General features: G+C 61.3%; 3 protein-coding genes across 3 annotated transcripts; 1 reads left to right on the top strand and 2 right to left on the bottom strand.

Moving 5' to 3' along the window:
* Window positions 1-331: 331 nt before the first annotated feature.
* GGTG_08020 (hypothetical protein) lies at window positions 332-3753 on the bottom strand (the record flags this gene model as incomplete). Its single annotated transcript, XM_009225855.1, has 6 exons — window positions 332-1863; window positions 1937-2136; window positions 2199-2223; window positions 2299-2590; window positions 2660-3006; window positions 3105-3753. 6 exons carry the CDS (start codon window positions 3751-3753, stop codon window positions 332-334), a joined length of 3045 nt encoding a protein of 1014 aa, XP_009224119.1.
* Window positions 3754-5494: 1741 nt separating this feature from the next.
* On the top strand, window positions 5495-6823 carry GGTG_08019 (hypothetical protein; the record flags this gene model as incomplete). Its single annotated transcript, XM_009225854.1, has 2 exons — window positions 5495-6070; window positions 6632-6823. The coding sequence occupies exons 1-2, from the start codon at window positions 5849-5851 to the stop codon at window positions 6821-6823; spliced, it is 414 nt and encodes a 137-aa protein (XP_009224118.1). The 5' UTR covers window positions 5495-5848.
* A 40-nt stretch (window positions 6824-6863) lies between these two features.
* GGTG_08018 (hypothetical protein) lies at window positions 6864-10493 on the bottom strand (the record flags this gene model as incomplete). The annotated part of the gene is made up of 1 exon (XM_009225853.1): window positions 6864-10493. The coding sequence occupies one exon, from the start codon at window positions 10491-10493 to the stop codon at window positions 6864-6866; it is 3630 nt and encodes a 1209-aa protein (XP_009224117.1).
* Between the last annotated feature and the right edge of the window lie 428 nt (window positions 10494-10921).

Raw genomic sequence — 10921 nt, 5'->3', positions numbered from 1 at the left:
GCTTTTTGGTCTTCGACGAATAGAATCAAGCGTATCTAGACCGCTTCATTTTGTGTTCAGATTTTCACTTGGAAACGTGTGGTTTCATTCATCGTACACTTGGAGGGCTGGGAGGCAATTCTCCCTCATCCCGCCTTCATTATGTGTGCCGACGCCAGTCGGCTATGAGAGCAATCCGCGAGCAACGCCAACGCCAAACATGCCATCCGAACAAACGAAAAGAAAGGCACCGCAGACCGAATCGTGAGGTCTAGAGATGCAACGCACCGAAAACCGCCGTACCCATGCCCTCCCTTTTTTATCCGACGCCTACAGTCCCCATCCAAACCAATCAAAGCCAGCTCTTCCGGTTCTGCAGCCTCTGATACGTCCCGGCCGGCTGCGGCGCCGACAGGTTCGGCGTCTCGCCGACCTCGGTCCCCTTCCACTTGCCCTTGACGGGGTTCCCGGCGTGCCGGAAGTAGAAGTGCAGTGGCCGACCGCCCGGCCCGTCGCGGCCGCTCGCCATGCCCATGTGCGGGTGCTGGTGCTGGTGAGGACGGAAACCGCTGGCCCCCGCGTAACCGCCGTTGCCGTTGCCGTTGCCGCCCCGCCCCAGCGTCGCGTCCGAGTCCTCGGCGTCCGTCTCGGGGCGGCACAGCTCGTCAATGTCGTCGTCGGCACCTCCGGGCCCGCCGTGGTCGGGCGACCCCACGACGCGCCAGGGCACCGACAGCGCGCGGCCCTCGACGCCGGAGCCGCAGTAGCCCGTGAACTGGTGGCTGGGCGGCGACATGAGCGCGACGGCGAACAGGTTGGCGGGCTCCGAGTAGTCCGTCGTCAGGCGCATGCGCCACGAGAAGACGAAGAAGGCGAGCGAGACGAAATTGACAACCACCACGATGGCCAGCACCACGTAAAAGACGCCCTGCCACCGGTCCGCGTGCGACGACTGGTACCCTTGCTGCCGCACGCTCGCCTCGAAGGCCTGCCGCGCCGGCAAGCCCAGCGCCGGCTTGTCGTACTGCCAGTCCGGGCCGAAGGGCGTGTCGACGGCGCCCATGACGAGCGTCGAGCTGAAGAGGACCGCGAGCCCCTCGGCCATGCTGGGCCGCAGCACCGGCATCCCGAGCGGCCCCCCGTCGTCCCGGGGCACCACGGCCAGCTGCGTGAGCAGTCGCGCGTTGGACGCGTTGTTGTTCTGCTCGCCGCCGTTGAGGTTGACGGCCAGCTGCATCTGGTCCGCCACGTTGCGCCAGTCGCCCCGGGGCCCCCACTGCTCCTTCCGCCTCTGCGGGTCCGGGTTCATGGCGTGCTTGCGGTGATAGGCGTCCTCGTCGTCGGGGTCCTCGCAGTGCGCCGTCATCCGCCCGCCCTTGATGCCCGAGACGTCGAAGCGCGTCGAGCAGTTGGGGGTCAGGAAGGACTCGAGCTGGCAGAGCGTGTAGTTGGCTGTCTTGGGGCTTTTCCCAAGCACGTACATGGCCTTTTGCGCCCAGAGCGCAGGGGTGGCGTTGGTGACAATGTTGTAGTCGGCCGGGAACATCCTAAAAATCGGGGGACGTCGCCCGTGCTCCTTGCCCCAAAGGAACAGGTCGTCCACGATGGTGGTGTTGTAGTACTCGTCGTCGGACAGGGATGGAACACCCTTCGCCCATGTTGTGATGTTGCCCATTGTCTGGTTCCCAACGCCAGTCTTGACAGGATCGGCGTGGGGCCATTCCGTGTAGACCAAGGGGGCCAGGTCCTTTTTGCTCATGTCGACACATTTGACGTTGACAGCCGGAGAAACCACCGACGCCCTGAGGGAATACTCCCCGACGCCGCCCAGATCTTTAGGTTGGGGTATTCCATTGAGAGGATCGGTTGCAGCAAAGTAAACTCCTGTCAAGGTGGGCGTGTCAACATGGAGAGTATGGGACAATTTGGTTAGAACAGGCGGGACATGGTGACTAACCTGGATGCGGCATCGCCAGTGTGACCTCATTAATGATCAGGCTGTGCTTTTCAAACTCACTAGAGATGTTTCCCTTGTCCGTCTCGATCCATGCCGAGACCAGTGTGGTGTTCGGGAACAGGTTCGCCGTGCCACGCGGCCTTGACCCAAGGTGCTGCGCCAGGTTCGAGCCGTTTGAGCTGATAATCTCCCATGCCGCCCTGTCTTGCTGTTAGAACAGTTCACAGGCCGGGTGGCTCGAGAGCAGTTGGCTGGCACTTACATGAACTCCATTAGATTGTGATATGCTTCAAGTGGCAGTGGATGAACTGTTAGCCAAGACTCGTGGTAGCACAGATGCCACGGTTGCGCCAAGTACTAACAGGTTCCGGAAAAGTGCACATCGAGGCAGCTGTCACCGCTTTTATCATCGTCACTACGAACAGGAGTCTTGCACTGCTGCTTCATGTAGTTGGGATTGGCGTAACTGGCAGCGATCTGCCCAGTCAGGCTTCTCTGGCCCCAGCTGCCAAAGGCGAGCTTGGGCGAGACCATGGCGTCCGAAGCCGTGGTGTAAAAGGTGGCTCCGAGGGTGGCCAGCATCGCGATGAGTCCAAGGATGGTCCGCGCTGTGTAGCGGACCGAGTCGTTGCGGGTGAGCAGGGTGCCGGGTTGCTAGTGTATTTCGAGTTAGCCCACGTCGGCCACGAGACGCACTTTCCTCAGCCCGCAGCCGGTACATACAATGACCATATTCCTGAGCGTCAGCTCGGCCAGCGTAACCCCCTGGTTGCGGCCGCTGAGGGCTCGCCGGCTGATGACCTGGCCGAGAAATGTCACAAACACGGTGATGAAGGAGATCTCGATGGTCTTTGCGATCAGGGCGCTGACCATGGTCGCGTTGGCCGGCTCAAAGGCGCCGGGGCCCGAGCCGACGAACTTCCACGTGGGTTTCAGGCAGGCGATGACGAGCCAGGCGACGCTCGCGCAGGTCGAGTACAGAGAGAGGAGCAGGACGGTAATGGGCCAGCCGTCGCTTGGCCGCCTCTCTACCTCGGCCGTGGAGAGGCAGTTGCGCGTCACTCGATCGTCTGAGGGGTGCTGGTATCAGTATCATACGCCAAGTCATTGAAGCCGCTCCTGTTCCTTTCGGCTTCAGAGCAAGAGGGTGACGGAAGGGGCCTCATACGATACGTGTCCATAAAGTGGGCATCGGCGAAATCTGTGCTCTGTGAAAACCCGCTGTTTGGGTAATTATAAGGTCCTGGCGGCGCGGCAGGCGCATATACACCAGTGGCGTACATGCCCTCTACAGGATTCCCACGCTGGCCGTCCCGCGCGCCGTCGTACTGTCCGGTGCCCAAGTCGACCTGCTCAAACGCAAACGGGTTGTTCTTGTTCTCGGACGCGTGATGGCGCTGCTGCTGCTGCTGCTGCTGCTCCACCTCGGGCTTCTCCGAGACGAAGCGGACCTGAGATGCCGCCGGCGACGGGCGCTGCTCATCAATAGCACCCATATCTCCCGGGACGGCAGCGTACTGTGTGGAGGAGGCGTGGCGGTGGAATCTCGCCGAGGTGGCGGATCTGGGGCTCGAGAGCAAAGGCCGGTCCGGGCGTGGAGCTTGGGCGGGAGAGGCGTAGGGCGACGAGGTAGCGGGATCTGGCGAGGCGTAGCTGGCCGACGGGTGCATTTCGATTCCCAGGGCGTCTGACACGGCCGACACCTCTGTCAGGTGCTCAGATCCTCCGCCGTTTCTGCTCCAGCTTCCGGTGCGTCTTTCACTCTGTGGTGCTGTTGGCTGCCATGCCCGGGCGGGCGCGTTGGGGTCCTGGTCCATTCTTGCGGGGGAAGGCACTTGGTTGCTCGAGCTCTTTGGTTTGCTCAGGTTTGTATCCGATGTGTTGGAGCCGCCCGACACATTGGTCAGGATGGCGAAGCTGTCAGGGACCAAGCCTGATGCTGCAGCTCATGAGATGATGAGAGATTGGGGGGGAAATGGCGGCGGGATGAGAAGGCCGGGAAGCTCAGGCGCAAGGCAATAAGGCTGGGGTCGTTGAATTGAGCGCTCCCGCTGGCGCGGGCCGGGATATGCAGACGAGATCCGCAGCGGGTGTTAGTTGAGGTTGTTGCTCGTTTCAACAGCGGCAGGGCGGGCAGGAACGACCCCGGCCGCTTTGCTTGAATTCGTCGCCAACAGCTAACCAACCGCAGGGTAAACGGCCACAGCCACCGCCAGGTGGGGAAGGGACAGATGAAACAGTCGCGCCGACGTGTTGGATCTCGACGGTGAAGAGATCCGGCGAAGCGACAGATCAGTGTTTAAGGGTAAAAGAAAACGAAAGACTGGGGATCGAAAGCTATCAGCCCGATCTGTGGGTTCTGGCCATATCTCACATCTGCGACGAGACGGGTTATAAAACCAGGTGGGGATGGTGTGGGAGAGCAGCAATGCGACATTGATATTACGGGGCTACCGCGAAGGGATAGAGGCCGGCCTGCTCGTGTGCGAGGAAAGGCTGGGAGGAGCAGAGAGTGTGATGCCGCCGCCAAGAGGTGAGCTGCATCCGGAGGCTTCAGACTACTGCTCAAGACGGATCCGTTGACGAAATGAGGCGCTCGATGGGATCAATTGTCTCGAGCCTGCCTCTGGCAGGCCACAAACCTCGTCCATGCCAACCTGAAAAGACGCTGCCTGACTTACATTGAAGCCGTGCCCGCCCTCCATCGCCACGTGTGTCCCCCGGCAGGATTCCTGCACTTGACATGGCCGTCCACAAACGAGGCCACCGATCCAATATTGATCAATACCTTCCTCCGCATAAGGTTAAAACTTTGAGCAAGGTCGGGAGCATGATTGTGGGCACAGGGGAGGCCTGGCCGGTAGAGCACCGGCGAGGCACGACGGAAAGGGCAGGGAGAAGGTGGTCAGCCCAAGACGTGCGTGGGGTGTCCGACTTGGCCCCCAAAACCAATGATGGGGAAGACAGCCTGCTGTGTGCGTCGTCTCACCGTTCTCTTCATGTGGCCCCATCACCCGTTAGCCTCGCTTGGCCTGCGGTGACGGTCAGAGATGGGATACACAAGCGGGCAGAGGGGGGAGGGAGAGAGTGAGAGAGAGAAAATTAGAGCAGCCCAGGCCGGTGGTAAGGGGCAGTGCCTGCAAACTGCACAGCAGGGCAGGCTGAGCACCATGCATGGCAACCCTCCCATGCGTGCCATGACGACTTGTGGGCGCTTCCCGCATCAGGAACGTCGAGAGCAGCAGCGTTGGCAGAGGCTGATGTGGAGCCGCCGTTGGCGTCCCCATTGGCCCGTGGGTGAGGGTTGTTGGTGCAGCGTCGCACGCGACGTGGAGAAGTAGTCCCCCCCGAAACCGCGGTCGCACCTCCCTCCCCTGCACTGAACTTGAATGCCGTCTCTTTCTCGCTTCTGCGTGTGTGCGATATTCAAAGCCGCACTGCCCGATGGAGGAGATAGGAGATCCCGAGATGGTGCGTGGCTCATTTGGACCTGTTTCTCGCCCGTGCGCATGGTCTATTTCCGGCCCGCCCATGTGAGAAGCTTGCAATTTGGTGGCTCGCTGGGCGCGAAGATCGCATCCGTTACGACGCCTGGTGTCGGCGCCACCATGTGGTCCAAGACGAGGAGAAGAAGCAAGAAAAAAATCCGTCGTTTGAGGGATAGTAGAACGCACAGACCACATGTCGTGGGCCGTAGGGCGGAAGAGCGGGCTTGCGGACGGTCCGGACCTTTAGCGCGACAAGCGGCCACGGCTCGCCAAGTGGCTGCGCTCTCCTATTCGCTTATCAGCCTGCACCATCTTCTATTTTTGCTGGCCTGTCAACGGTGGGCGGGATCCAAGAATCGGCACAAGATACGCACCTAGACGTAGAGATTCTCTCGTGTAGGAGCGCCATCCAGAGAATCCTGCCATGGCCTCAAAATTCCTTCGAGCGGTTGCCCAACAGGAGGCAACTCCGAACGCCACTGCATGTGGTGGCGGACAAGGCCAAACACCAACCCTGCAAGTCACAGGCTCCGGTGCTCCTTTGCGACACCCCGACGTGCTCCAACGGCTCGGCGGGCTCCAGGAAACCACAAAACAGCCGAACGTGGCCGTGCTGGGAATCCAGACCACCGCCGGCGCTGATGACGTGCGTGCTCGTGGGTTGCCCATTACGATTGCACCGCGACATGACAGCAGCGTCGCACAGCCTCGAGATCGTCCGCAAATCCCTCACTCTTTCGGCCGGTGTTCCACGCAACGACTTGAGGAAAAATGGCTTTGGTATTTTCAAACTTTTTTGTAGTTCCTTGTTTCTTTTATCGCTTCCCTCTCTCTACCATAGCAAAGCGCATATCATAATCTAGTCCTCGCTGGCAGACTAAGGCCTATAGCTAGATACATCTCTGGTCAGCTATTACGTCTGCAAGCCCATCCAAAGCATAAAAATGTGCTTGGTGGGCCAATGGGCACCCCGTCTGTTGACTGAGATCCTTGGATATATATATAATAGCACCGTGGGCTACCGGTAGCCGTCGACCTCTCGCTCGGTCGACTTTTCTCCCGGACCGCCCCATGCCTTGGAGCATGCTGGCGAGGGTCAGGATAGTCCAGCCAAGATTGTGTGAAGAGGGAAATCGCGATGCATCGTTCCCAAGCCTAGAAATAGGACGGGCCGTTCTAAGCCTCTCATTCTCGAACAGAATGGTAGAAATGGCCGGCCAAGAATATCGGCTCCCGACCGAAGCAGGCCCCGTGGCCTCGCTGCTGTCAGCCACCTTGCGGCTCGGCTCGGCTCGGTGGGGACGGGTGTCTGCAGGTGGCACAGCTTGAGCAAGATCAGAGGGAGAATGGTGCACGGACCGACGGCGGCGCAGGACGCGCAAGCGTGTGTGCGCCGTGATAGCTCGGCCCTATCTCCACCAGCCGCCCTTGGGTATCCACTACCTGCCCGCAGTGGCTATAGCAGGAGCAGGAGTAGGGGCTGCAGAGGGACCGGCAGGCGTTGGTGCATTGCTGACACCAGTGCCGACGCCGCCGCCGCCGTTCACAACAGCGGCCGATCTCTGGAACTCAAGCACCTTGTCCCGGATAAGCGGCATGAATAGGTTCTCGGCCTCCTCGTACTCCTTGCGCTCTACCTCGCCGGCCGGCTGCATGATGCTGCCGTCGCACAGGCCTAGAACCCGGTCGATGGCCGACAGTAGCAGGGCCTCGGAGCGGGCCTCGCCCAGCTTCGACTTTAGCGTGTCCACCCAGTGCGTCTTGAATCCCGTCAGTGCCGATATCAATCCTGGATCTGCGAGGCGCGGGAATTTCTGCTTGGCCGTGTCAAACACTCCAAGAATGATCTTCTCAAATCCAGCGTGCTCGGCCCCGGCGAGGCTTGATGTTGAGAGACCGAGCCCCCGGTTGATCACCGACATGGCCACCAGCTCGGCCGCTTTGGGCAGCCGCTTCTCGAGCTGTGATATCACTTGGACCCTGAAGTTCTTCAGGAAGTTGGCCACATCCGCGTCGATTGCCGGCTTGAGCGGAGGAGCGGGAGGCGGCTGCTGAGCCATGTGTTGCCGCTGGTGTGCGTGACTGGCCCCTCCGTTGACTGCTCCCGAGTGCGGCGCGGGGGCGTGTGGCCCCGCGCCCGGAACACCGGCCTGCGGTATTCCTGGGTGACCTGCCTGGCCATAACCTGCAGCCGGTCTCGGGTGACCTATGGGAGAGACGTGCACTGCGTTGGGCGCGGCATTGTGTACTCCGCCCGGACTCGCCGCTGTTGGGAGGGAGGCAGGCGGCTTGGCAGGATATGATGCATTGTACGAGCCCGTTGGCCCACCCATCTGCATGTGTCGTTGACCGCCAGCCTGCATGTACCCAGGCAACTGCGTAGGCGTTGGGGTTGGGGCCTGGGCTCCGGGAGGACCCGCCTGTCCGTGTGGAGGTTGGTAAGCCGGCCGTTGTGCGGCGGGTTGGCCAGCAGCGACCCCGGGAGGGTGCCGTACAGGCTGCCTCTGCTGGCCCTGCATGACGGCGCCGACCTGCGGCAGGCCGTGGGTGGGCGAGTAGCCTGGTGGGGGTCCTTGCCCCGGGTGATATCCCTGGGCGGGCTGGTACTGCGGGTGAGCCATCTGTTGGGTCCACTGGGTGGCGTGCATCTGCGTTGCTGGGTGATCGGGCGAGGCTGCCTTGCGCTTCTTCCCGGCGTCGAGCTCGATGCCGGGCACGCGGCACCACAGGTGCGTCTCCTCGTTCTTCTTGAACGCGTCGTTCCCGATGAGGTTGTGGCGAACACTGCTCTCCCAGCCCTTGGTGTCCACGACAAAAAAGTAGTAGGGGTACTTCTTCTGAATCCGCTTGTAGATCTGCTTCAGCGTCAGTCCGTCCGGGGGCGCTTCTGAGAGCACCTCGTCTATCAGCACGCCGTAATTCTTGTTGGGCTTCTGTAGTTGGTCCTCGGTGAAGTCTTCCTTCTTGAGTTCCAGGGGAGGCGTCTTCGGTTTCTCGCGCCGCTTCTCCTTGACCAACTTCTCCCCATCCTCGCCGCCTTCGCCTTCCTCCTTGGGTTTCCTCGGCTTGTACTTTCGCTTCTCTGGTCTGTCCTCGGCACCCTCTGGCAACGGATGCTTTCGCGGCCTGCCGACCTTTCTCTTGATCGGAGGCTCCCCTGGAACGGGTGGCGGCGCATTACGCTTAGCCTCCTCCAAAGCAATTTTGCGCAGGAGCCTTTCTTCTCTCTTGGAGCGGATGCCGTTTTTGGGCGGCCGCCCTGGCCCGCGCTTCTTCTGCGGCATCGACGGGTCGAGCACAGGACCTGGTTGAGATACAACCTGAGCACCTGTCTCGTCCGTCTCGACGGTTTCCATGACGTCGCCGTCATCGGGCGCGTCTTCCTCTTCCTCTGCGGCTTGATTAGCGTCCTCGTCCCCATCGGAATCTTCACCGTCGCTCTCCAGCACCTTTGTGGCTGCAAGCTCCTCGACTTCGACCTTGTCCTCCTCGTCGCTCGAGTCGCGAATGTTGTCGCCATGAGAGCTTTCAAATTCGAAGCTCATCTCCTTGCCTCCCTCAGAATGACGCCGTTTCGGGGCGTCTTCGTCTTCCAGCTCCTCGGCACCTGTCTGGCCATGGGGCACACCGTTGATGATGAAAACAAAGTCAACGTCCTTGATCTGCAACCTGTCGCCGCTCTTCAAGACCACACTCTCCTGCTTGTGGTGCACGTCTTCGTGGAAGAAGCCATTGGTGTGGAGCGGGATGGCCTCAAACACTCCCTTTGCTTGGTGGTACTCGATCTTGAGGTGCTCCCTGGAGATGGCCTTTGTCTTTGCCGCAATACCGGGCCCCGGGGAGTGGATTCCAATGAATGGGACGTGATCGGGAGACGGCTTCAGGAGCTCCAAGTCGACAACGGCGGCGCCTGGCGTGTGCGACACATATTGCCTGTTAGATATTAGGTCCTGACTGCTAGCCCCCGCACCTATCGAATCATGGCCGGTAGCCTGCTCAACTGCAATGCTCTGCTGGCGCTGTTGCTGGTTCTGTTGCTGATTGTGCTCCCTCGGCTGCTGTGAGCCCGACCCTGTGCTCGTCTTGCGACGCTTGGCCGCCCTCGGGTTGTCGTCGCCGTCCGACTCGGGTCCCAACATGCCACCCTCCTCACTGACGTAGGACTTGCTGAATTTTCCCTTGTCGTAGGTCGGCACGGGCGGGGGCGGCAGTCCCTGAGCAGCGCACTCGTCGGCTCGTCTTTGGTACTCGTCGGCGCGACGCTCGTCGCGTCGCGCCTGCTCCAAGGCGCGCTGGTCGCGCCCGATGATGACGGCGTACGTGGTCATCTGGAAGACACTGTCGGCAAACTCTATTCGCGCAAAAGATTCCAGGCCTTGGCTGGGCGGGACGGCGGCGGGTGTACGGGCGTGCTGGTTCCCATTGGGTGTGGTCAACGGGTCCCGGAGCTCGTGGAGCTCGTTCATGGGCGTCGGCAACGAGACATCGCCCGGGGCGACGGTCGGAGGAGGGCCGACCTGGCGGCTGTTCAGGCGCGTGGTGGCCGAAAGGCTCGCCAGGGCCATCATCAGGCTAAACTGCTGGGGATCCATTGGATGGGCACCAAAGACATCCAGGGCGGCGTTTCCGTTGGCGAGGGCGTGGTCCACGATGCCATGAGCCAGGGGGTCGTGCTTGATCAAAGAATCGCCGATCGGGGCTGCGGACTGCAGGCCGGGCTGTGGCGGTGGCGGCTGAGACGAGGGTCGCCTTGTGGGCGTTTGCGGCTCCTGTTTGACTTCGAAGGAGGGCTGAATCGAAGACTGCATGGGCCCGTCGGGGGCGGGATTGGGTTCGAGATTCGGTTCGGGATTGGGGTCCGAGCTTGGCTCGGGCTTCAGCTGGTCGGGCGGGAGTGCGGCATCTGGCAGCTGGTCGGGCGGTGGTGGTGACGGTTGTGGTTGCGGTTGCGGCGCTGGCGGCGCAGAGGCTGGCGGCGGCTTGGCGTGGTGTTGCGGGTTCGTGGTCGCGACGGTCGGCGCAGGACGGTCGTCCGGTTGGCCGTCCGGGCCAACTTGGGACGAAGTCATCGCTGGTCGTTCGGGGTCGACAGCTCCTTCGTCTCTGTTCTGGCGGGCGGCAGTACGCAGCTGCGACGCGAGCAGCAATTGCCTGAGGGGATAAACTCGGGTGCAAACCAAGCGGCGATCCGACTAGCACTGTACTGAGCCTTCTGTTTGTCGTTCACGCCCAAGCGGGCCCAGAAAAAGTTTAGCTCACCGACCGACGCTGCTCCACCGCGCCCCTGGTAACACGCAAGGCTCTGATACTGATTGGCCGGAGCCCCCGCCATGGGGTTCCGGCCCCACCAGCCTTCTCATCCAGCAAGTGCATCCAGCAAAGTGCCTGCTCTTGAAGTCGTGCAACGCGCAGCGGGTTGCACGTCGTGCGTCCTCATGGAGCGTGGCTCAGTGGCTCTTTGTTGCTTTTATCCTGTGATATTTCTGATAACCCCCCC

Source organism: Gaeumannomyces tritici (genome assembly GCF_000145635.1).
Source record: "Gaeumannomyces tritici R3-111a-1 unplaced genomic scaffold supercont2.4, whole genome shotgun sequence".
In the NCBI taxonomy this organism is placed as follows: domain Eukaryota; kingdom Fungi; phylum Ascomycota; class Sordariomycetes; order Magnaporthales; family Magnaporthaceae; genus Gaeumannomyces; species Gaeumannomyces tritici.
This window is presented reverse-complemented; position numbering and strand designations above follow the sequence as displayed.